The sequence below is a fragment of the Galleria mellonella genome, unplaced genomic scaffold (genome assembly GCF_026898425.1).
Source record: "Galleria mellonella isolate WM207_F2 unplaced genomic scaffold, CSIRO_AGI_GalMel_v1 utg2550, whole genome shotgun sequence".
Taxonomy (NCBI): Eukaryota; Metazoa; Arthropoda; class Insecta; order Lepidoptera; family Pyralidae; genus Galleria; species Galleria mellonella.
In genome coordinates, this window is record NW_026442053.1 from 84,124 (window position 1) to 109,336 (window position 25,213).

At 40.6% G+C, this 25,213-nt stretch overlaps 1 protein-coding gene across 1 annotated transcript in view; it reads left to right on the plus strand.

Moving 5' to 3' along the window:
- Window positions 1-25,213, plus strand: part of LOC113510197 (fat-like cadherin-related tumor suppressor homolog) — a 47,775-nt gene that overhangs the window by 4,596 nt on the left and 17,966 nt on the right. The window contains 13 exon segments of the mRNA XM_052894930.1: window positions 15,212-15,316; window positions 17,066-20,125; window positions 20,543-20,822; window positions 21,272-21,378; window positions 21,489-21,699; window positions 22,059-22,288; window positions 22,527-22,667; window positions 22,886-23,047; window positions 23,126-23,333; window positions 23,595-23,734; window positions 23,937-24,469; window positions 24,471-24,602; window positions 24,683-24,905. Coding sequence (XP_052750890.1) covers window positions 17,087-20,125; window positions 20,543-20,822; window positions 21,272-21,378; window positions 21,489-21,699; window positions 22,059-22,288; window positions 22,527-22,667; window positions 22,886-23,047; window positions 23,126-23,333; window positions 23,595-23,734; window positions 23,937-24,469; window positions 24,471-24,602; window positions 24,683-24,905 — 5,406 coding nt within the window. The 5' untranslated portion in view covers window positions 15,212-15,316; window positions 17,066-17,086.

The following is a 25,213-nucleotide window of genomic DNA, read 5'->3' on the forward strand; positions in this document are numbered from 1 at the left end:
CTGTTATCTGCAAACCAATTTAATTGAGACATAAAAATGTGGTTAAAAGTCAGTTTAATTGTAAATACATAATACAAATTAATAACCATTGGCATAGTAACATCAACTAAAGTGGGCCAGTTATTTATTATTTAAAGGTTAATTTATTTTAAATAAAAACTGAGACATCCTTCCTCCGTCTCTTTCTTTATTAATCAAATTAACTACTCGTAGGTAGGTACGTCACTGCAGCGGGAGTTACTGTGGGGATGATATTATGAGTCATTGAGGGATTTGATCCCCTCATACTATTTCTTGGATTACCGGATATACCTACTGCAATTACGCCATCTGCTTCTATTACTGTGACGTACTCCCCCATTTTATCACAAAATCCTACGTACTGATAAATCTAATCAATTTGAAATATGACTGCTCGCATTTGCTATCAGTCATTTATTTAACAATTTATAAGTTTCGAAACCAATCTACAAATCTATATGTTTTTAAAATATCTCCATCTTTTCACGAAGGTAAACTAAATATTTACTTAGATGTAAATTCATGATATAGGTAGATATTGTAGAGCTATATCTGTAATCAATGTAACACTTGTATTGAGTAAATAAAATAACTATATCGATTGATTAATTATATATAAACACATCGTTGTGAGAGAGCTGTTAACTTACTGTTATTACTCGGCGAGACGTGCGTGTGATCGGTTGAAACTCCAGTTACGTATGTCACGGCGATAAAATTTTATGACCCCTTATAGTTTTGATTGCTGTAATAACTTCAGTATGACTGTTTACTGAGTCGTCTTCATAGATCTTCCATGCGCCATCCCTTTGTTTGTTCTCGGTACAGAACTTGTAGATACACCCTTTTTTTTTAGAAAAATACTTATTTATTTCTCAACAAATCACTTAGCAAACAAATACGAGTAATATTAACACAACATGTTGTATAATAAGTGGGAATTCGCTCAGCCTGGATCAGCTCTATCTAAGAAATTTGTAATTTAAAACCTTGCCGCATCGAGCTTCAAAAAAAGTTTAATTTTGTATGACGATATGAAGAAAATGAAAAAATATAAACATATTATATAAAAATAAACATTACACAAAATGATGAGTGACCGAAAATTGCTACCTACTTAGTATTAAGTCCGTCTTTTGAATCATTTACGGGTGAATAAAGTTATAGTTAATCATACTTATTTTTTTAACCATTCAATGTTCAAAACTTATTGTGGAAGTACTCGAAGGGCATCACTTTCTATAATACTGTCAGTGTTTCGTCTTGTTTATAACAATGTGCATTAAGTAATGAGTGCACTCACTTGCACAGCGAGTACATAAGTGGTACAATCTCTATATTCAACTGCCATGATAATATTATATCATCATGCCCTCTATCAGAAATTCATTCAGATTGTGCTGCACAAAAGGAATATCAATTTGGATCGTGAGAAAAGAAATACGGGACCATCACGGAAGGAAACGCTATCAATTGCAAATACATGCAAAACAATTACCAAAGATATCGTGTAACATATCTGCAGAAGGAAGTATGAGCACATTGGAAGTCCCCGCCTTTTGAAGGCCTTTAACAATACAACAACGCTCATACTGCTTCTTTATTTATTTATTTATAATTTATTTAACTTTTTATTGCACCATAAACAAAATATACAATGACAAGTGAATAATTCAAGTGAAATACAGTAACATAAATACAGATTGAAATATACACATAAAGGTACAAAAGGCGGTCTTATCGCTAGGGCAATCTCTTACAGACAACCTTTGGTTAAAGGAGAATAGATAGGATAATAAAAATATTTTTTTATTCAAGTAAACTTAATTACGAGCATTTATAAATAGTCATTTTTAATGATTCGACCGTCTATTTGTTATGCAATTTCAGCTGAGAACGAGCAAGAAACTCAACTGTTGCTTTTTTAAACGAATGTAGATTTCATAATTATAATTTTGTGTCAGTACCTAGAGACTAGCAAACAGCACAAGAGTTATTGAAACTATTAGACAAGTGTATTATTGACATTATTACATTGAATTGTATGTGAACAAAATATATTCAGACATATGGCGGACTTCATTCGTTATATAGATAATAACTCGTATGACCCATACATTACCATTTGGAGCTAGGCACGTGGGTCTTGTACTCATTTAGTATGTCATATGCCTTATTTATTAATTTTTTCTAAATAAAACTTTTAAATTTGGTGAATGGTAGTACCAACGCATATTTCGAAATCTTATTATAAATTTTAATGTGTATTGCTACAAAAGACATATTTATGTACTTTTTCTAAACTGTTCTTTTAAACAGCAAGCTTATACTCACGTCTCGTAATGCGATTGTAAACATAACTGGATTTATGAAACAGATAGAAATGAGACGCGTGCATAAGCTGGACCAACCACCTAAAACAAAACAAATAAAAACGGTTGAAAAAAAAAATAGTTAAAACAGTTCCATATTTATCGCGTCTTCTATCATTGAACAAAATTCTAAGTATTTTCATTCAATGGAAGCTATGTATATTTTACTAGTATTTTGCCAATTGGCAATATACTGGTAAAATATAGCTTCCATTGAAATTATTATCCTTATTAATATTATTAACGTGAAAGTGAGTTAATCTTTTTATTTGTTTGTTACCTTATAGCACTTTAACCCCTTAACAAATGTGTATGAAATTTCATGTATAATATATACACATACTATAAGGGATAGAGATGGTTAAAGAATACTTTTTATCCCGCTCACGCGGACGCAGTCGCGGGTAAAAGTTAGGTATAGTATAATTTAAACCTATTATAGGTTAAAATTATGTATTCATAGTGCGGGGTTGCTGTGGTCACTCGTATGATAATTAGGGAACTAGCTCATTAATTATTAAAGCTCGATGCTAATTAATTAATCCACATTGTAAACATATCTATCTTCTCTTGCATAAAATGTATCTATAAAACGATATATAAGATACGAATCCATGTTAGATACACACTTGGTTATACAGTATGTTCATTGTCGAAATGCATTCTTTAAAACTAGTGTTACTATTTATTAATAGTCTGATTTTTTTCCCAGAAAAAACAATCTTTATGTTACCAAAAACTAATAAAAAATTCTCGTAAACAAAGTACAACCTGCATGTATATGAATGGCAGTACACAGTACAAGGTGTACACGTTAATACCAATTATTATATAATGCTATTGATAGACAATATCTAAATATATTATCATATTTTTATCTAAGTACTTGCTACAATACAATAACAGTTAAATGTACAACACATTGGAATCAGCTATTTAAATAACATAAATATTTATTTAATTATATGCTTTTATAGTATAGATATTAGATTATAACAAAAACGTACACAGGGTATTTATTTGTTTAAACAAAAATAAAATAGATAAAAATGTTGACAAAGTATATACATAAAAAAAAATAAGCGAAGAATCCCAATTCTGTATCATAAAGATATTGATGGGTCACAGTGAACAGAGCTTTAATTTGATGTTCTGTTATTGAGGCATTCTCTTTTATGGCATCTTTTGTTCCGTTATTCGTTACTGCACAAAAATAACGAACTAATAATGCAATAATCGCAATTTTGATATTCAATAAAAAACAATTGTTTCAGAGTCACTATTTTTAAAGTAACTTTTTTAAACATTATTGACATGAAATCAATATGGAAGTAAAACCAATTGGTAAAATAAATAAATGTTTGAAGTTTGTAAAAAGTGCATTTTGCTCTGTATATAATGCAACTTCTACAACAAAAACACACTTGTAAAAAATAATTTAAAACAATTATAAAATATTGACTGATCAAAACGTCAGGAAATAATCTTGGACTGGTTTTTTAAATGCAGTTCGACTCGGTCTTCTCGATATCTTATATTCTCATGTAGAGCAAATACTTACTACAAGAAAAAAAGTACTTAGAGGAATTACAGAGAGAGGAGTGTGAAGACAAAATGATTTCATTTTGTATTACTCAATTTTTATTGGACTAAGTTTTTACTCATAACTTCGTACTCGTGGATTATGGAAATAGGTAAGTAACCACTTACACATGGCGTATCCAGATATATCAGATTTTAAGTTAGAGCTTAATGACACACCTGTGAAAACCGCATTAAATTTGTTGCAGTAGTTTTAGCGGAATACCGCAACAAACGCATACGAGTAGATAGACATAATTTCTAATAATTATTGTATCAATCCTTCTTTATATGCCCTATGTACAGGCGTCCTCTATATACTTAAATATTATTAGTACAGTTACTGTTTATTTATAATTAATTTTAAATGATTTTCATGCTACATAGAATATCAAAACAAATCAATACACAGCGGGCAAAGTGAAGTTTATTTATTTATTTACTCGTATTTTATCATCTCGTATTTATAGGAACACCAAGAGCATATCTCATTGTCACGTATACGAGCGTATAGTTGAGTAGGTACCGTCTGTGTAACCTCTGTGTATATCTGACCATCAATTTAACAAACATTGGGAATAAATTGAAACATAGCCATTCACATTCTATCAAAAGGTTCATTCTATTAAACTAGCTAGAATTTCAAACAAAATCACTACAAATGAATAGAACATTTGACACAGTGTGAAGTGTACACGTATAATAAATAAAAATAACATACTTAGCACGTCATCTGTCTCTTAATAACTGATAATTATTGGATTTGAATTCCTGTCGTGCTCTCATGAAAAGAAATTTGTCATCGTCCCTAATAATGACACCTGTTCTATACAATGGCATAATACTGGAAAACAGGTAAATTGTAAAACGTGTGCGTGCGCGGCGTCCGCTGCAAGTGCGGACAGTGCGTTGCAGGCGGTGACGGCTGACGGCTGACGGCTGACGGGTGCGTGGAGCGGGTGTGAGAGCGGGACACGGTGCCCGCACGCACCGGCCGGTAATAATAAACAAACGGATCAGACGCCGCGCGCCGGTCAACTACCTCGGAGCGCACAGAGGATCCACACAGCTCCGCTGGCTTCAGGCGGACTCACCGTCGTTTGGAACGAACCAAAATCACAAATGCACATACGAGTAGATAACATGAAATCATTAGCAAATACACACACAACGCTGGCACTATCAAACTAACAACATTTACCTTTCCAATTGTAGTCTCTCTCAGTAAGTTCTAATGATTGATCAAAGCTTGAAAGCAAGAAATTTGTTACTGTTTTCTCCAAAAATGCTCCATTTTTCAATATTTTTCGGGTATATATATATATATATATTACGTACCATGATGCATAATATCTTTTTACTATTCGCTAATAGTTTTATAACTATAGATTCCAACCAAGTCCCTGAATTGAATTTCTTTCTACAGAGTTTTAAAGATCGGATGTGACAAGCTAACGAGCAGAGAAAAATTATGCAATTTCAGGTTCCAGTGAAGACTACTTCTAAAACTTACTTGAAATGATAATGACTAACTAGATAATAATTATTTTTATAAGCGACCCGGCCCGGGCTAATAGAATTTACGAAATTAATATATAACCAACGTTGCCCGCTGCTAATGTAGCTTGCTATACGTAAAAGATGTTTTAAAATCGATTGAATAGTTTTTGCGTTCATCCATTACAAACAGACAAACAAACAATGAACTTTTTCCCCTATACTAATCTATATAAGATTAGTATAGGTTGATATTTCTTTTTTAATTACTTTACTTACAACGTTTATAGTTTTTCTTGTTATCAATTACTAACTAATGCAAGTTACGTTCTTGCTACGTAAAGGGCTAACGATACAGCTTCTGTTTCTTAAATAAAAATAATATAAATGAGGACATGTCGGTGGTTTGCAGCTACATGCTTGATTCTAGAATCTATGACATGCGATACATACATAATTTATGAATCCTAAACTACTATTTGTAAAATTCGCTCTCACGGCAATAATGTATTATGTGTGTGATTTGTGATGTAGGAGGTATATGCCACTGGTTGCCGGTTGCCGGTTGCCGGTTGTGGCCCGGCGCGGCGCGGCGCGGTGCGGTGCTCCAGCGCTCGTCAATCCCTTCCCCGCCCCGTTCTAAACGGTTTGTGTATGCGCGAACGCAGCTGCTTTACCGCGCCCCGCACCGCCCTCGCCGCGCCCGCATTGCTCCGCCGCCTGTTTTGTTTATTTTCCCCTGACATCGCCAACTGACTGCCGGCGAGTTTCTATACTATAACACAACTGTGACTATCGTGTACCTGCTACCTGATTCACAGATGATACAATGGTGCTTGCTCCTCGGTAATAAATCGCTTGTATTTTTATTTTTCACAATAATACTACGAGTACAACAGGTAATACAGAGAGTGTATAATAATTTTGTATGTAAACATTTATTATTTTTTACTTTTACTAAAATAGTTCTGACTCCTGATACTCATTAGGAATTTCCCTTAAAAATGTACTTAATCTTGAAAAACCTAAATCAAACTCTGATTTAAATCCAGCGTCAACTTCATCGATGATAAATACAAATATACAACAATATAAAATAAATTCATTTATAATATAAATATATTTATAATATAATTTTTTGTCTCTTATAACAATAACTCTTTATTTTTAGCAAAAAGTAGAAATAGCCACAAGATTTATATTCTGAACTAATTCAGGAAAACCATATCACTCTATTAGAGTCATGTATGAGGAAAAAAATACGTAGATACTTATATTTTTGACCTAATAGATAGAATGTCTATCAGTGATAAGATTACTTACATGTAGGATTTTAACATATTGCGCGTATGCAGCAATACAAGTGTTATAAAAAGAAATAATTACAATAACGATTACTTACTAAGTGCGGGCATTATAAACCAGCCACAGCGTTGATTGATACGAGCAGATTATGAACAGGTCCTGAGGTTGCACTCGGACTAAACACCACGACCACGATACGTTAGCGATGCTATTGCAAAGCTAATGAAACATCAATTCGTCGTTGAGCTACGCAGTTTTGTTAATAAGTAATTCAACTCCGTTAACCTTAATCCAAACTACTATAAAAGTCGCCTGGACGTCAAGCTAGGATACGTGTTGCGAACCAGACAATAATCATCTGGGAGCGCTACCCAGCATCATTCATTATAAAGATGTAATTTTATTTTTATGACACTACTTATCTTTATTAGCAAAAGCAGGTGAACAAAGCTCGTGCATGTGTCAGCCAATAAAACTCGTTAATAGTTTCGAGCGTGTTGATTGGCGCGCCGACAGTTGACTATCGTCGCTGCCACGGATGGTTGGGCCGATGACCGGCGTGGCGCCGCTGACATCATCTCATGCAATGCTTCACTCAGTATTATTGAAGATCGTGTTTTAACCTTCACTTAATACGCCATATACACATAGTGCATACATTAGACAAATACTAAACGTTACCGATCATACAACCATAAATAGTACACTAGCTGTTGCCCGCGACTTCGTCCGCGTCAATTTCTGCTATTATGATAAGGATTAATATTATTATGTTGATAAAACTCTTCGACAAACAATTGGCAATAATGCATTAATTTCGACCCAGTTTGATTACCATAAAAAAGGTTATAGTGAGTCAATCTTAAAAAAATCACATATACTGTCGCGGACATTTTTTTAGATCAGTTAAAGAGAAATAATTCTTTCATACATATTTTTTGGGTAACTTGAGCCGTTTCCGCAGCGCACGCAACGAAAGCCCTGAAATATGAAAAATTTTCCCCATTTTTGCAACATTTTTCACTGATGCTTCGCCCCTAGTGGTCGCAGCGTGATGCTATATAGCCTGAAGCCTTCCTCGATAAATGGACTATTCAACACAAAACTGGACAGTATTTTAATATTGGAGTGAGCTAATCATGCAGCCGGCAACAATAACTTATATACCTTTTAGATAATGTGTTTGCATGGCTGTGTTTCGGTTTGAAGGGTGGGATATGGCGTGAATTTACTGGGTACAGAGGAATAACATCTGAGTCCTTAGGAATGGCGACGCATGGGGGGTATCATAGGCGAAACAGTATGTGTGTGTACCGTTATATCCATGGTACTGCTCATGTCTATAGGCGACGGTTAACATTTTCCATCAGGTAGGCCGTCAGCTTGTTTGCTATTCTAAGTTGTATAAAAAAAAAGATAAATCACAATGACAATAAAGGTTCATAGTGCTAAGTCATTAGTCATTGAAAAATAATGTAAAAACGTGAGAAATTGTAAATGTTCTGGAAATAATAAACGATAATGCCAACGTAGGCAGTAAGAAGTTTATTATAATATCGGCCGTAAGTGTTCTATGCACAAGTTACGGAGCGATAGGTCACGTCGCTCGCTCGCCCGTAGCTGCGGCACGTGGATGCACTAGACGAGAACAAAGCCAAAGCTGCGGGGTATGCGCCGACACCGCGCCGTTGACTCAACGCTCACATAGGATTATTTACTTTGTGGCGCTGACGTGATGAGTCAGCGGAGCGGAACGGTGACGTCACCGGCCTCCGAGCACTGCTGTCTCCGCCGTCGCCGGCGCTTATGTGTCGGCGCATTGGACCGTCTCACAATACTCGTCAGACTAATCTAAAAATTCTAATATAAGGCTTACTACTGTGTCCGTTACTCTGTTCATACATATTTTTAAATAATATAAACATAACAAAATGTACAAAAACATTATCTGGCCTGCTTGCTGTCTTCCATCGTTTTTCCAAAAGGCGACTGCTACTAGTATGACAAGGATTAACAAGATTCAGAATGTATATATCAAAAGAAGTTTGAAAGTAGCGCCTGTGATATGAAAAAAGAACCGTTTGTCTTTACATGACATTTGATACCCAGGAATAAAGAGAATGTTTTAAACAAAGTATTAAAATGAATGGTTATAAGAACAGAGGCAGACCTAATGAAGGAAGAAAATAATCCCGCCGTCCTGTTAATTAATATTATGAATGTGAAAGTTTGTAAAGACATTTGGATATTTGTTCTTTAATCATATTTAAACAGCTGAACGGATGTCAATCAAATGTAATAGACTGGTAACCTAGGATATATTCTAACTTAACGCATAGGATACTTTATGTACTGCTGTACGTGAGGGAAGCTGTTAAGAAACAACTAGTTGTTTATAGTTTACAAAAGAAGGGAATTAACGCAATCATTTAGTTAAACTACGATTTACCCGAGTTATCTCGACGGTTCGACCAGGTTACACCGGCCATGGTCAACGTACCTTAAAAACTATAAAACATGCAACGCGAAAGGCTAAAAATTTGTTGTTCAAATCCACATTACTATTGGTCAAATCAAAATGTTTATTTGCAAGAAATTCGAGTTATTGTAATGTTGCAATATATAAATAATAAAAGTAAATTTAAAAGTAAATATATTCATGCCTTTACTAATATCAATCAACCATTACTATGTTTATAAAAAAATATATTTTATCAAATTATTGCTATTGAAATTGATAGATAAGAAGCAAGAATCTAAATACTTACTTGCTTATTCATTAAAACTCATACCCCTTACAAACTTGTTTTAACTATTACATTGTTTTATCGCTTTTATTCAAACTGAAAATTTAACACAAAAAGAAAGAAAACAGGTCAGTAGATAAAATATGTTTATGAGAGGTTTGACGTTCTAATGAATAAGGCAGTTACTTTTGAAAATATTACAAAAACTTACAGATTATGATATTAACTTTCTACCGTGTCAAAGAGTTAAATAAAACGATAATCTTTACCTACTCATTCTTACAAGAATTAGATAGCCATCATTGCATTCAACCATATTTACGAAAAGGAGTTCCTAAAACGTAACCCAATTTAATGCCCCAAAACATGTGTAAGTGTAAGTACCTACAGTGTTATACTCAAACAATTATACATATACTTTATTTATAACATATTTGACCTCTGATTTAAAATCCCATAATGCAATCAGCCCGATGACTTTAAAGCGAGCTGTAGTAGTAAAAATCTGAAGAGAACAATGGCCAAGTTATAAAGAAATCGTAGTGGTCGGCGGCCGCTACGCTGGCGAGCGGGTGCGAGCTGCGAGCCGTCCATCGCTCGCCTGTATTAATGACCTCGTGATCGATATCCTGTCGCCGGTCCTCGTCTCTCAGCTCAGCTATTCAACACACAATGTCCGTCACTATGTCGCCTTCAACTCATTTATAATCCTTTTTTCGGTTTAACGAAGAATCCTTTAGATCATCCTCAATTCGTTTGATTCTATTACATGTTATGCAACTATGCAACTGCTTCTGAACCGATTTTTACAATTTCTTTTTATAATCGATTATGTTTACTTGTACGTTATTACAAGATTAATTGTGTGTTGATTTAAATTGCGATTTTTCTTTACGTAACAAAAATTTACTTATTGGGAAACAAAATCCTACGTATATGTAAGTTACAAAACATTTCCTCCTTCATCTATTTGTTGACGATTAAAATCATTTATACGAATATGTAACTGGAAAACAGGACTTTAATGAACTTTCTGTGTTTGTCATTTCCAATAATTGTTTCGACTTCATCTTTTCTTCTTCTAGGTGAATGTGGTATCTATATCACGGCGTCCCGCTTCGCATTGCGGACAATATAACAGTAAACATAAGTTTTGAAAACAGCTATTAAAATTGATATTGTAGCAAAGCAGAATTGGAATAATCTTTATTTAAATTAAACCTCATTTTAAGATATTCTATACATAATCTTTTTTCATAATTCTACTACCCAAAGAAGAAAGCAGCTCCAGTCAAGAAAAATGGACAATGAACGAAACATTTTGGAGAGCCCAATAACTCGCCCCACTGTAATTTAACAATACCGCCATTTGATTGTAATTTTATGTGGGCATGACTTAATATTTATTTTTATGCAACTTAGAATGGCAACCTTAATCCTTTAGGTTTTAAATGATACTGGCATATATTATCCAGCTGAGTCTCGCCTTGTTTGTGTAAAATCTAGCCTAAAACAAGATAAAGATAATTATTTGCAAAAACATTTATATTAATCTAAGATATGATCTATTTTTGTACGGAATTCCATTCGGACTCGTTCAACTGTCAAGTTTTCGTAATTACTCATCATGGCTGATTTACTTTCCAATTCGCAGTATAATATTGCAATACACCATCGTACCCATTCCACAGTTAAAGTTTTAGATTCAGAAATAAGCAAATAGCGATGTATATTATATTATGGCGAGTTCACAAGATCCCGAGCCCCGGAAATAAGGAACACAATCTAAGGGTAAAGTGCACCTGTTGTTGTTTATTGTATCCTGATACAAGGACGGACTTACCCGTACCTTTTTTCTATTTGGAAAGTTATAGCGAATACCTACCCTGGATTCTTGGTGTCACTTGTCAGTAAAACATCGTTCCGTGTCGCGCGATCGTAAACATTCCTGATAAATCCTAAAGTATAAACCATAAAAAAATATTTATTTTTAAATAACTTCTCAATTCGCCTGTATTGTGACTATGTTACACGATTATTTAGTCAATCCTGAATTAATTTTCATCTATTTCCATTCTAGATTTGTGACGTTTATTTTCTTCTTTATAGAGCTAAAAACTACTCATTGCGAAACAAAATCTATATGTAAACAGGCAACATTTAGAATGTGGTATCTAAGAAACAAGTCGTTGACATGAAACGATAAGAATATCTACGTCACATCTCGTAGTTTGTCAGTGTGCACACGACTGCAGTTGATTTTTTGCAGGACAGCATTGATGAAGATATTACGTTATCCTACATTGATAAATATTTAAACAATCCAATACGATAGCTATTTTCAAATAAAAGGTTTTTTTTACTCTATGTAAATCTTTAGATTTACATAAAATTATGTAATAAATAATATTATATTAGTTTCTTACATTGCAATCATTGTATTTATTGTAAAATTTAGATAAATCTACTATAAAAATGATTCCTATTGTACTGGCCTCTGCTGAACTATTCTACCCGGGAGGGAAGGAACTGTTAATAAAACGGATCAGCAGTCCCATTGCTAGCAATATACCCTCAGGTCGACCTCCACGTGGAAACCATCGTGCTGAAATCCTGTGTATTCATTACGATGGGCTAACTGATCTGCCTATCATCCCTCACTGGTGCCCCGCCAGCATACCATTGGCGCAGGCGGAGTTACCATTACATTATCATCTATTAAAAAAAAAACTACTCTACCCAAACTTAACTGTTAAATGTACAAATGCAATACAATGAAGGATAAAATAGAACAGATAGCGTAATTATAGAATCATTTAGAGCATGTTTACGAGACACGGGGTAGAGCGCGCGGCGCGACGCGAGACGCGCCGAGCCGCCCTCTATACTCGTAGATAACCGTGAGTCTGCGAGATAAGCCTTTGACTGCGCTCACTGCACCCAGCGGCTGGCACAGGGAGCGGCTGAAGATTGCACGGCAACGTGCTACCCTCACTGTACCCTCCCCGCGTCACTTATAACAATGCTCTCAAACACAGTCAATGTTTTCCACTCCATGAGTGTTACCAAACGCTGTCAGTTGTTCACCACTGAAAAGAGTAGTATGCAAATTTATTTTTTTCTTTTTTGTACCACTGCCGAACAAGTACACAGCCCACCTAATGATAAGCCTATGAACGCCTGCAATACCAGGGGCATTACGCGCGCGTACATTTTCGTCATACCTAGGAATGTACATCAAACATATTTCACATGTCGTTTATATAGGATTAAATTTAAAAAAAAAATATCATTACGTATATACACAAAGTTAATAGATATTTCAGGGTATTTTGGATTTGCAAAATGGCCATCGTTTGAGCTCTTGTCTAGCACATGAGTTTTTATATGTTCTTAGTGGCAATGTCTTCATCTTCCCGCGGTGGAGGGACAGAGTTTATAATTTCAGAGGATATATGATTCGTGTGTGGGTTGCATTCACATAACTAGAGTATCCTGTGACGTTTACTCTTCGCCTTGACTAAATCTGTTAACAATTGTTATATTTAACTTAAATCCTACATTGTCCATATTTTTATTTTGGTGAACTTATCTAATCTAAGAATTTGATAACATAGTTTTATATATTTATTAGTACTTAATGTACGTGTATTACACATTAAACAATATTTATTATGTTATATATTTTAAAATTTAAAAAGGACGCAATAGAAACGTTTATGACGAGCGCGCATAAAATAATCCATGTAAATTACATCCTGCAGTATACTTAAAATCAATATTTAACATTTGTTCTACACATACATGAAATTAAATAGAAAAATGAACAATTCTTACTAAATTAGACAATTTTAGGAAATAAAAATACTAATATATAAACGAGTAATAGTAGCAAACACTTTAATTATGACTTTATTTATTATTGACGTAGCAAACTCTGTTTTATACAAACATAGTCTTCTACGTCAATATTCATGGAAAATATTGCATACAACATCTAATAATAGGGAATGACGTCTCAGGTATATTGTACGAGTAGATCCCTTACTTGGGGAAAGTTATTTAATTCCGAAAGTAGATGCTTTCATTGGGTTTCGTATTGGTACGTATCTTCCATTTTACTACATATCGTAAAAACAATCAATCGCTACAGTAAACATTTTTACAAAAAATATCTTATTTCTTAATAGGTAGATATATTACGCATCATGTTGACTGCATAGCGTTTTTATTTAATATTCAAAAAGATGTAAGGTTCTAAAACTAGATTTATTATAAATACCGACTTAGAACTCTTAAATGAACTGAAATGTCTTCCATATTGTCACTTCAGGTGTCAAATGGAATATATGACTTTTCTGTCCAATAGAGCCTTCAACGCCGATCACTCAGCAGCTGGTATCACTTGTATGGATCTGAAAAAATATTTTCTCCTCATTTATATAGAACTAATTGTAACTTATGACTAGGCTGTATGGGCCATGCTCTTTGCCTGTCCAATATTGGACGAATTTTAAAACAACAACAACATAAGTAGTGTCACAGTTAATTTATTTTGTAATTGTACGTTACGGTACTCCGGTGGTGTCCGTGTCCTTATGATCCCGGCATAGAATAGGAATTTCCCCTTGGGTGTCGTAAAAGGCGACTAAGGGAAGGTTAGAGGCGGGCAGCGGCATCTCTCTTAAAACATCTCTAAAGCCTAACTGCGTTAGCCAGCCTGCCTGTCAAGCGTGACAACTACTAGCTACACCACCAAGGAGGAGGTTTATGTTCAGCAGTGGACAGCGTTACGATACTTACCTGAAACGTACTTAATACTAAGGTAATAAGTTGCAGATTGCCTGTAAACCTGCTTCTTACTAATGCACTTTAGTAGGTTGCTCTCCGTGCGCATTTACTATATTAATCATAGCTACGACGACTGAAGTTAGATTAGATTCTTTGTACACGTACATACATAAAGTTAGCGGGCTCTTAATGTAATAGAGCATGGAAATAGAAAGGGCTCCGGCGCGCCTCATGTCCTCCCTCATATTTGATTAGTTTAAAGTGACGCTGACCACGATCCCTGATTATACAAGTTTGCTCTTACGTAATTCAAGCGCGCTGTCATACCTTTTGTTGGCATCTCAAAATTACAACAAAGGCTTAAATTACTCAAACGAGCTATAAAGAGGATTATGTCAAACTATTCGAACCGGGGGGAGGGATTGTTAGTAAAAGGGAGTATACCCCATAAGGTCGATCTCCACGCGGTTCCTCCGGGAAACCATCGTGATTAATTTATCGTTGAATTCGTCACGATGGGCTAACCGACCTGCCTTTTCATTCTCACTTATCATCCCTCACTGGTACCCCGCCAGTGTATATCGATAGCGCAGGCGGGGTTACCATTCCATTATCATCCATGAAAAAACAAACTATTCGAACCGACCTAACTTCATCCTCCACTGGCGCGCCAAGCCCGCCATTAGCTTAGATATATTTTTATTTTATTTTCTTTCGCTGAGCCTATTTGAATTAAATTTGATATACAAATAGATCATAATGCCGTATGATGCACTGGAATCTGTACAAACTAGACAAAATATCCCTCTATGTTTGCCTCGTACTTGCCAGACTACTACCAAATGTATTTATATTAATAAATAATGATGTACTACAGTTAATGTGTTTGTGTGGCAGGTATGAGAGGCAGCTGACAGGTGGTGTGGCCGCCGCCTCGGCGCCTCCACCGCGGCCGGCAGCGCGCCACCACGCCGTGGCCGACGGCCGACGCTGCTCTATGAGGTTCGCATCTTGGTGTTTTTTTTTTCATGGATGATAATGTAATGGTAACCCCGCCTGCGCTAACGGTATACGTTGGCGGGGCACCAGTGAGGGATGATAGGTGAAGATGAAAACAGGTCAGTGAGCCCATCGCAATGAATACACCTGGAATTCAGCACGATGGTTCCCAAGAGGGACATGGTTGATGTCAACCTGATAGGGTATACTGCTAGCAATGGGACCGCATTTTGGTGTTAATATCAGTAGTTTTTATAATTCCGAAATCAAAACTAAACAATGACTGTCCATGACAATGACATCGAGTCTAGTTCCCGTCTGGTCATCTATCTGTATATGGTAATAATCAGCATAATTATTGCAAATTTTGCGCAATATTTATTAAACTTCATTATTTTAGCCTCTTTTTTCTTTCACTAAGCAGTTGTCTGCTAGATGAAATTTGCCCAATAAGTTTTTATACCAAACATATTGTGTAAGCCTTAATTAGCAACAAATATCAACTGTAACGATATTATAATTTGAAAGCTGTTAGTAATAAACAAATTCTAATATACGGGAAGAAATTGAAATCGTGAGCCTGCTTTTGTTCTGACAACTATTTGAGCCTTATTTATTTCTTAATTTATGCCTTCCGTGTCCGTCTGTTAAATGAATATAGGAACCGCAAAACTTCTTGCCGTCCTTGAATTTTTTACTTTCAAAATGTCTGTACTCTGTACTGTCTGTAAGTATATTTTACATAATATATTGTTATTTTTAATTTTACATGCAACTAACAATTTTATGTCGCCTTCTTCAAATGAAGAGGTACCCAGTAAATACTGGCTTTATTTTATGATATATAATGGAAAATATCTGGAATTGAAAATTATTAATACTCGTAACAAGTATCAACAAAAAAAACGAAATTTACTATGAGGGTAATTATATGAGGCAAGTAGTATATAAACATAAAACATTGTTTCTTATATCCTATCATATAGTTAAGACTGTTGAGATTAGGCGATGTTATCACAGAACGTGGGAGGAGTAACGAAGATGTGGCTAAAATGTTAAAAAAAAAAGGAAAATAACACGAAAAGTAAACAGTGTAAACGTTTATGATAGAGGTAATTTTACAAACCACAATGTATTAGTGATAAATGCTAATAATTTCTATACAAAACGTAATGATATCTTATCAAAAACATAAATATGAAATGAGAGCCAAGTCCAATATTACGAGTATGCGTCGTTTCCACAAGAACATGCACCATTATAAAATAAATTTATATCATATTTTTTATTTCATGGTACTATTACAATGTTTACTACTTAATTGGTATTATAAATTCTTAAATTTTAATAGACAATAGTTTACACAATGCGTTTATTTCACTTGGGATGTAATTCAAGCTCAAAATTTGGCTTGGTTAGTTTTCTATGTACAGGCTTTATTATATTTATGTAATCGATTTATCTTTATTGAGTCATACGCAAGGTAGTGTCCGAGTGCGTCCTGTATGTACTGTACTCATACTCGTACTGTTAGAACAATATAATACTTACGTTACTTTCCTGACGTTTGGTGTTTTGATAAAACTAGTTAAGCAAAATTTACGATAATTATTCAATAATAATACATTTTATAAAGCTTTCGTAGAGTCCGAAGCTGGTCAAATGACCCCAAAATAATAAATCATGCTAATACGTACGTAAGGCCAGTATAAGTAATTACAATATAAATTTATTATTTTTATTTTATTGCAGAATAATAATACTTAGTGGAAGATGCTGGGCGCAAAGGCGTGGCTCGTGCTGGCGGCGGTGGCGTGGTGCGCCCGCGCGGGGCCCGGCCCGCCCGCCGCCGCCGCCGCCGCCGCCCGCCTGCACTTCCAGGCGCCGCTGTACAACCTGAGCATTCCAGAGAACAGTCCGCCGCGCACGTACGCGCAGCAACCGCCCGCCGACGAGCCGCTCGGCGTGCACCTGCCCGCCGCCGGTGCGCGCTGTCGCTTCAGGATACGGCACGGCGACAAAGATAAATTTTTTAAAGCAGAAGAACGCATCGTTGGCGACTTTTGCTTTCTTTCTATACGTACGCGTGCCGGTCACGCTGACGTCCTCAACCGCGAGCGCCGTGATTTGTATCGCCTCGAAGTACACGCGACAGTCACTTTGCCCTCGAATCGCCAACTCGAAGCCGATACTATCGTAGATGTATCTATAGCTGATGAGAATGATCTAAGTCCACTTTTTTATCCGACGGAGTACGACACTTTAGTACCAGAAGACACACCCGTACATTCCAGTATAGCCCGTGTCACTGCAGAAGATGCGGATCTCGGTCTTAATGGAGAAATTTACTACAGTTTAGCCGATCCTACTGACAGATTTTCAGTTCACCCGACTAGTGGTATAGTGACTATTACGCGCTCTCTATCAGCTGCCGAAAGTAAACGTCACGAATTAACCGTATTAGCTCGTGACCGTGCGTCATTGCTCACACGGGGCGAAGACGCTCCCGCCGCTCGCGCCTCGCTTGTAGTACGAGTCGCTGAAGTCAATTTACATGCTCCAGAACTACATGTTCGTCGCTTACCTGAACTTGTTGAAAATTCTACTGCCGAGATCTATGCCATCGTAGAAGTTAGTGATCGTGATTCGGGAGAGCATGGTCGTATAGCTAGTCTCGAAATAGTTGACGGTGATCCTGATGGACATTTTAGAGTGCGGCCTTCTCTACAACCTGGTGAATTTGATGTTGTCGTTCATGCACTGCTCGATCGTGAAAGTGCACCGCGTGGTTACAATTTAACTCTTCGTGCCACAGATGCCGGACACCCTTCGCGTTCATCATATCTTACATTGCCTGTATTGCTAACTGATGCCAATGATAATGCGCCTGTTTTTAGTCGAGAAGTATATGAAGCCAGTATTCCTGAAACTGTACCACCAAATACTCCAGTAATAAGACTTAAGGTTAGTGACCGTGATGAAGGTAATAATGCTCGAGTCTATATAGAAATAGTGGGTGGAAACGAAGGCGGCGAGTTCGTTGTTAATCCTGACACTGGTGTACTTTATACGGCTGTCCCGCTTGATGCTGAGGAGAAGGCTCTTTACACCCTCACCGTATCTGCTATCGATCAGGGTAATGCCGGTACACGTAAACAATCATCGGCTAAAGTGAAAATTACTGTTTTGGATTCAAACGATAATGATCCTATTTTCGAACAAGAAGAAATTAAAGTAACTATTTCAGAAAACGGCGCTAGTGGTACGGTAGTGGCACGTGTTGTAGCAAAAGATGCAGATTCCGGTGAAAATGCCTACATATCTTATAGTATTGCAAATTTGCAATTAGTACCCTTTGAAGTGGATCATTTTTCAGGTGCAGTACGTACGACACGATTACTAGATTATGAAAACATGCGTCGAGAATATACTCTTCGTATTCGTGCCAGTGACTGGGGACTTCCCTACCGTCGTCAAGCTGAAATGCGCCTAATTGTACAGCTCAAGGATGTTAATGATAATCGACCTCAATTTGAACGCGTTGATTGTGTTGGTTACCTATCACGGCGTACATCGATTGGATTTGAAATTGTCACACTGTCTGCTATCGACTTTGACGCTGGCGATGTTGTATCATATCGTGTTGATAGTGGTAATGAAGATAATTGTTTCGCCTTGGATTCTACCACAGGAGTAGTGAGCTTATCGTGTGACTTAGGTGATGTGCGTGCTGAAACAAGAGTCCTAAATGTATCAGCGACCGATGGTACACACTTTTCTGATTCAATGTCTTTAACATTACATTTAGTTGGAGGAAGTGGTGGAGAAGCCACACCTTTGGAATGTCGAGATACTGGTGTAGCTAGAAGCTTGACTGAACTGCTTGCAGCTGCAGAACGCAGCAATGCACCCATTGATTTTGCTGATGAATTTCCACTGGCACCATCGAGGTATGGAGAAAACTTACACGCACCAGAATTTGTCGATTTCCCAGTCGAAGTAAAAGTAAATGAATCAGTAAGTCTTGGTACTTCTCTTGTGAAATTACGAGCCCGTGATCGGGATTTAGGTTACAATGGATTATTGACATACGGCATATCCGGCGGCGATTCTGACTCTGCATTTCGTATCGATCCAGATACTGGCGATCTTCAAGTGATCGGTTACCTAGATCGTGAACGTGAAAGTGAATACTATTTGAATGTAACCGTATACGATTTAGGTACTCCACAACGGTCGGCATCACGACTTTTACCCATCACCGTTTTAGATGTTAATGACAACCGACCGCGCTTCGAAAAAACTCTTGCCAGTTTTCGAGTAACTGAAAATGCTCTTAATGGTACTTCAATATTCCGCGCAAACGCAACAGATCGAGATACAGGAGAGTTTGCTCACATTAGATATAGTTTAAGTGGTACCGGTGAAGGAGAGAATGAATTTTGTGTGGAACAAGACACAGGAGTGTTGGCTGTGTGCGCACCATTAGACCGAGAGCGTCGCGCACTCTATGAGCTTACTATTCGCGCTACAGACGGGGGCGGACTCTTCGCTGAAGCACTGGTACGGGTGACCGTAGACGATGTCAATGACAATGCACCACGCTTCGGCCTGAGCGCGTACGGAGCCCGAGTGCGTGAGGATGTGCCGGTGGGCACTTTGGTAGCAGTACTCGAGGCTTTCGATCCGGATCTCGGCGCAGGCGGCGTCGTGACCTACTCACTACCGGATACTGATGAAGTAGTGTTCACTGTTGATGCCACATCCGGCACTTTGCGTACTGCCAAACAACTGGACTTCGAAGAACGCCAGGTAACTTATTTTTTTTTAACTTATTTTTAATTTTTACTAGACTGAACGATCAGCTGTAATATTTTGTTAACGATACCGTATTTTTTGGTATCACCATGGATACTAAATTACAGTGAGTACCCTATAAATCAAAATTAACTAATAAGCTTTGCTTACTACTTGTGCAGTTAAAAAATCAAGCAATATATTTAAACCATACTTATACTACAAAAAGAGTCTATTCGTGACCTTTTTAAAGATTCAAATCTTCTTACAATTGCCTCTCAATACATGTATGTGTGGACGTAAGAATGGTTACAATATTTTACAACAGAAATTGACTAATCTCCGTGAAAACGTTTCAAGTAAAGATAAACATTAGTATGTTTTTGTTTTGATATTTTAACAATGCAGTTGTATAGTAGTGTGTGTGCGCAGGTGTACGGAGTGACGGTACGCGCGACGGACGGCGGGCGGCCGGCGCTGTGGGCGGAGGCGGCGCTCATCGTGGAGCTGGTGGACGTGGACGAGAACGCGCACGCGCCCGCCTTCGCAGACCACGCCGCGCTCGCCGGCGCCGTGCGCGAGGACGCGCTGCCCGGCGCCGTGGCGCTCGCCGCCGCCGCCACCGACGCCGACCCGCCCGGCCGCGACAGCCGCCTCGCCTACTACCTCGTCGGCGGCTCCGGCCTGGCGCACTTCTCCATCGACGACGCAGGCACGACCCTCAGCAACTAGACAGTTTTCCGAATGGCGCTGACAATACGACGGACTTTTGCACGGCATAACGACTCACCGAGTCGTTGTATTTCCGCAACTGATTATGACGCGGATCGACGATCCTAGAAGCCTTTTAATACAAGATAAGAACCTTAAAAAAACGGGAAGCTCATGCATGTCCAGCATCCTGAAAGGCCACTGTCCGCTCAGCACTGAAAGCTATGTCGCATTAAAATTTCAATGCTCTCTGTCTTTAATAGTCAAAAAATACGTAAAACATTAAACAAGTGCGTACCCTCGGGAGTCAGGGCTGATCATGTCACCGGCCACATCGTTACAATGCTTTTAATAATGCCAAAGATATAAAATTATTTTAAATGGTCCAGAAACTTGTTTGGGGGTCATTAGCCCACACTGATGTAACTCTAATATTAATTTATTTTGTAGGCATAATTCGAACGCTGACACCCCTAGACCGAGAGACAGTTCCCCACTACTGGTTGACGGTGTGCGCGCAGGATCACGGGCTAGTTCCACGTCACTCCTGCGTACAGGTGATCACGCCTACGGCACTTCACTTATTAATCTCTGAGATACGATCCGAATACGAAATAAACTCGACTTTAATATAGCAGCTAAGTGTGGTGATGTGGTCGGGTGGCAGGTGTACATCGAGGTGGAGGATGTGAACGACATGGCGCCGTGGCCGGAGCGCGCGTCGTACGCGGCGGCCGTGGCCGAGCACTGCGCGGCCGGCACGCGCGTGGCGCGCGTGGCCGCCGTCGACGGCGACGCCGCGCCGCGCCCCGCCGCGCTCGCCTACACCATCGTCGCCGGCAACCCGGACGGCCTCTTCTCCATCGACGAGCGCACCGGTAACCACGCCCGTCACTCCGCCGACTATACTCGCGTCCATGTAATTGCGACAGCGGTGGAGTTCGCTGATTCGTAGTATTCCCGTGGGAAAGTCAAATTTTTGATCCCGTTACTTACGTCCATGTAGTCGTAAAACTATCATTAATTCGGCCTTCAATTGTCCTCTGTTGGACGTATTCCTCCCCGGTCAATCGCTACGAGAAACGATGTCGTGTAATTTGCACTTGTTAACTTCTTACCCATTCAATTGCCCATTGGGACATGAAATCGTCAGTTGAAAACTATGTGTTCACTCGCGTCTGTTAATTCGTAACTGAGTAAAGATCGAAATATTGAGCATCTTTCCCGATATCTTTAGGTGAAATAGTAACGACCGGGCGCAGCTTGGACCGGGAGGCGGCCGCGTCGCACGCCCTCGAGGTGCAGTGCTCGGACGGTGAGCTGGCGACGACGGCGCGCGTCGTCGTACAGCTGCTGGACATCAACGACCACGAGCCGGTGTTCACGCAGCGCTCCTACGATATCCGCGTGCCGGTACCGCCCGCAACCGCGCCCGCAGTGCCGCCCCGAGTCGACTCCCTACCGCAGGTTTGTAATCCGCGATGACGTCGCGAGTATCGAGCATGCACCTAACGCGACTGATATTACAGTTAATTACTTGCTCGGTCGCGACAGGACCGGGAGTGATTTCGCTTTTAACAAACGAGCCAGGGCTCGGTGAACTCGACCGAGTGGCCCACAAAGCGTCGAACGACTGCGACGCTGCGCTTCCGTTGAATTTTATCGTGTGCGTGTGGAGTGGTAGTGTAGCCGCGTGTGCGTGCAGGGCGACGCCGCGGCCCGCGACGACTCCAGCACCGAGTGGGAGGCCGAGGGCGACGCCGACGGCGACGGCGAGGACGACGGCGCGCGGATCGCGTGGGACGTCCTCGACGATTCCGATCCAGGCGGTACCTACATAGCGACGGTTAGTAGCATTCTATACGATTAAACAAAAGCACCACCCGGAACCCTCTCCGTTCCTCTCGCTCCAACGGCAACGAGGAAAAAGAAAAAATGGGACGTCGCGATAAATATAAATAAAACACGCCAGAAGGCAACTTGCTCTCTGACCGCTTCTCTCGCGCTACGACTACGTCGAAGCGGGTGATCGCGGGCGCACTGAATAGTATCGGTCGCACGCAGGTGGTGGCGCTGGACGCGGACGCGGGCGCCAACGGCACGGTGCGCTACAGTGCGCGCGCGCGCGGCCCGGCGCGCGGCCTGCTGCGCCTGCACGCCGCCTCGGGCCGCCTGCTGGCCGCGCCGCGCCTGCGCCTCGCGCCCGGCGACCTCTACGAGCTGGCGGTGAGTGACGCCCCGCCCCGCCCCGCCCGGCCCCCGCGCCCGACACCCGCGCCCGCTGCTCACCCGCCGCCTGTGCAGGTGCGCGCGTGCGACGGCGGCCCGCGGCCGCGCTGCCAGAAGGCGCGCGCCACCGTCCGCGCCGTGGAGGCGCCGACCGGCGGCGCGCCTCCCGCCGCCGCCGCCGTGCCGCCGCTGCAGGTGGCCGAGCTGGACGCGCCGGGCTTCCTGCTCACCGTCCTGCAAGCTACCGATCCGGACGGCGACCGCCTCTACTACGACATCATCGGTGAGAGCTAAAGTAATATAACTTACTGAGGGAGCGGTCATGTATGTGTTTTGGCCTCACTCGAGTGAGCAAAAATGAATATCCTAGTGTATCAGGAAAATTAGAAGACGTTTTAGACTGAACATCTAGGAGCCACTTGTTAATTATTTTAATCATTGTTGTTCTCTTATCCTTACTTTTATGACTGATTTTCCTACTACAAACAAATAAATAAGGAAATTGTCATAATAAATTATACACAGTTAAACGTGAACTTTTTAGATGGCGATGACGAGCACGAATTCTACGTAGGACGCGAGGACGGCAGTCTGATTCTAGCGCGTCGTCTGCTTTGGGAGCGACGGCCGCACTATGTACTCAATATTTCCATCACTGACGGATTGCATACTGTCTACGTGCCGGTTAGTTCACTATGATATCACATAAGGAACATCTTCAAATCGAACACAATCCAGTGTGTCAGACATGGTCGATCTATGAAATGCACAATAATTTTTGCAACGTACTTTTCAAGAGAACATGCGCCTACACATATACGTAAATCATGTCGACGGCACGACTCGTGTCGGGATTCGAATACTGCAGCGAACGGTCGTTCTGCAGGTGAACATAACCGTGATCAACGACGCAAACGAGGGCGGCGTGTCGTTCTCGCGCGACGAGTACGTCGTGGAGACGTCGGAGGCGCGGGCGGCGGGCGAGGCGCTGGCGACGCTGCAGGCGGCGGGCGCCGGCCGCCTGCTGTACGGGCTGCACGCGGCGCGCGCGCCCGCGTCCGCGCGGCTGTTCCGCCTGCACGAGCTCAGCGGCGTGCTCGAGCTCGCGCACGCGCTCGACCGGGAGAGCGCGGCCGTGCACGAGCTGACCGTGTGGGTGCGCGACCAGGCGCCGCGCGCGGCGCGGGCCTTCGCGCGCGTCACCGTGCGCGTGCACGACGACGACGAGCACGCGCCGGCGTGGGGCCGCCGCCTGGCCGAGGCGCGGCTGCCGCGCGCGGCGCCGGCCGGCGCGCTCGTGGCCGCGCTGCGCGCCGCCGACCGCGACGCGGGCGACGCGGCGCGCCTCGTGTACTCGCTGGCGGGCGGCGACGCGGACGGCGCCTTCGTCGTGGACGCGGCGCTGGGCGACGTGCGCCTGGCGCGCGCTGCCGCCGGCCGGCCCGCGCGAGTACACGCTGCACGTGCGCGCCGCCAACCCGCCGCCGGCCGCGCGCTCCTCCACGCTGCCGCTGCACGTGCTCGTCGTCGACCCGGACGACGCGCCTCCCAGGTCGGGCTCCGTGCCGCGTCGTGCTCACCGATTTCCTTCGAGGAGTGGTCTCCGAAATTACCGCCCGTTTTTGCACACAGGTTCACTTCGAGCGAAGTAGTCTGTGAGGTGTACGAAAACGAGTCCGAGGGCAGCGTGCTGACTACGATCGAGGCGCGCAGCGCCACGACTCTGTGGTACTCGCTCGAGGGTGGCGAAGGACTGTTTCGCCTCAATCCCGCCGCGGGTCTACTAACTACTGCCGCGCCCCTGGACTACGAGACGAGGGATTTTTACAATTTGACCATTGTCGCTTATAATATGGTGAGTGATCGGGAGTTGTCGTTAGTTTAAACCGTGACAATTATAGACGTAAAAATCAGTGCCATTTGGATATTATTTATTCGGCCACGTTAAAGACACTATTAAATCGTATTAATTGATAAAATCTTCACATAGTACAGCTAAAATGAAACTAAATTTATGGTTGTATATTTATTTATTTATTTCCGTGGTATCTCAACAAATTATAAACAAAACTTTTACCAATAGAATACAACAATAACATTATAAGTTTGCAATCCAATCGTACTTCTACTCAACATTCAGAAATAAAACAACAAACGTTAATT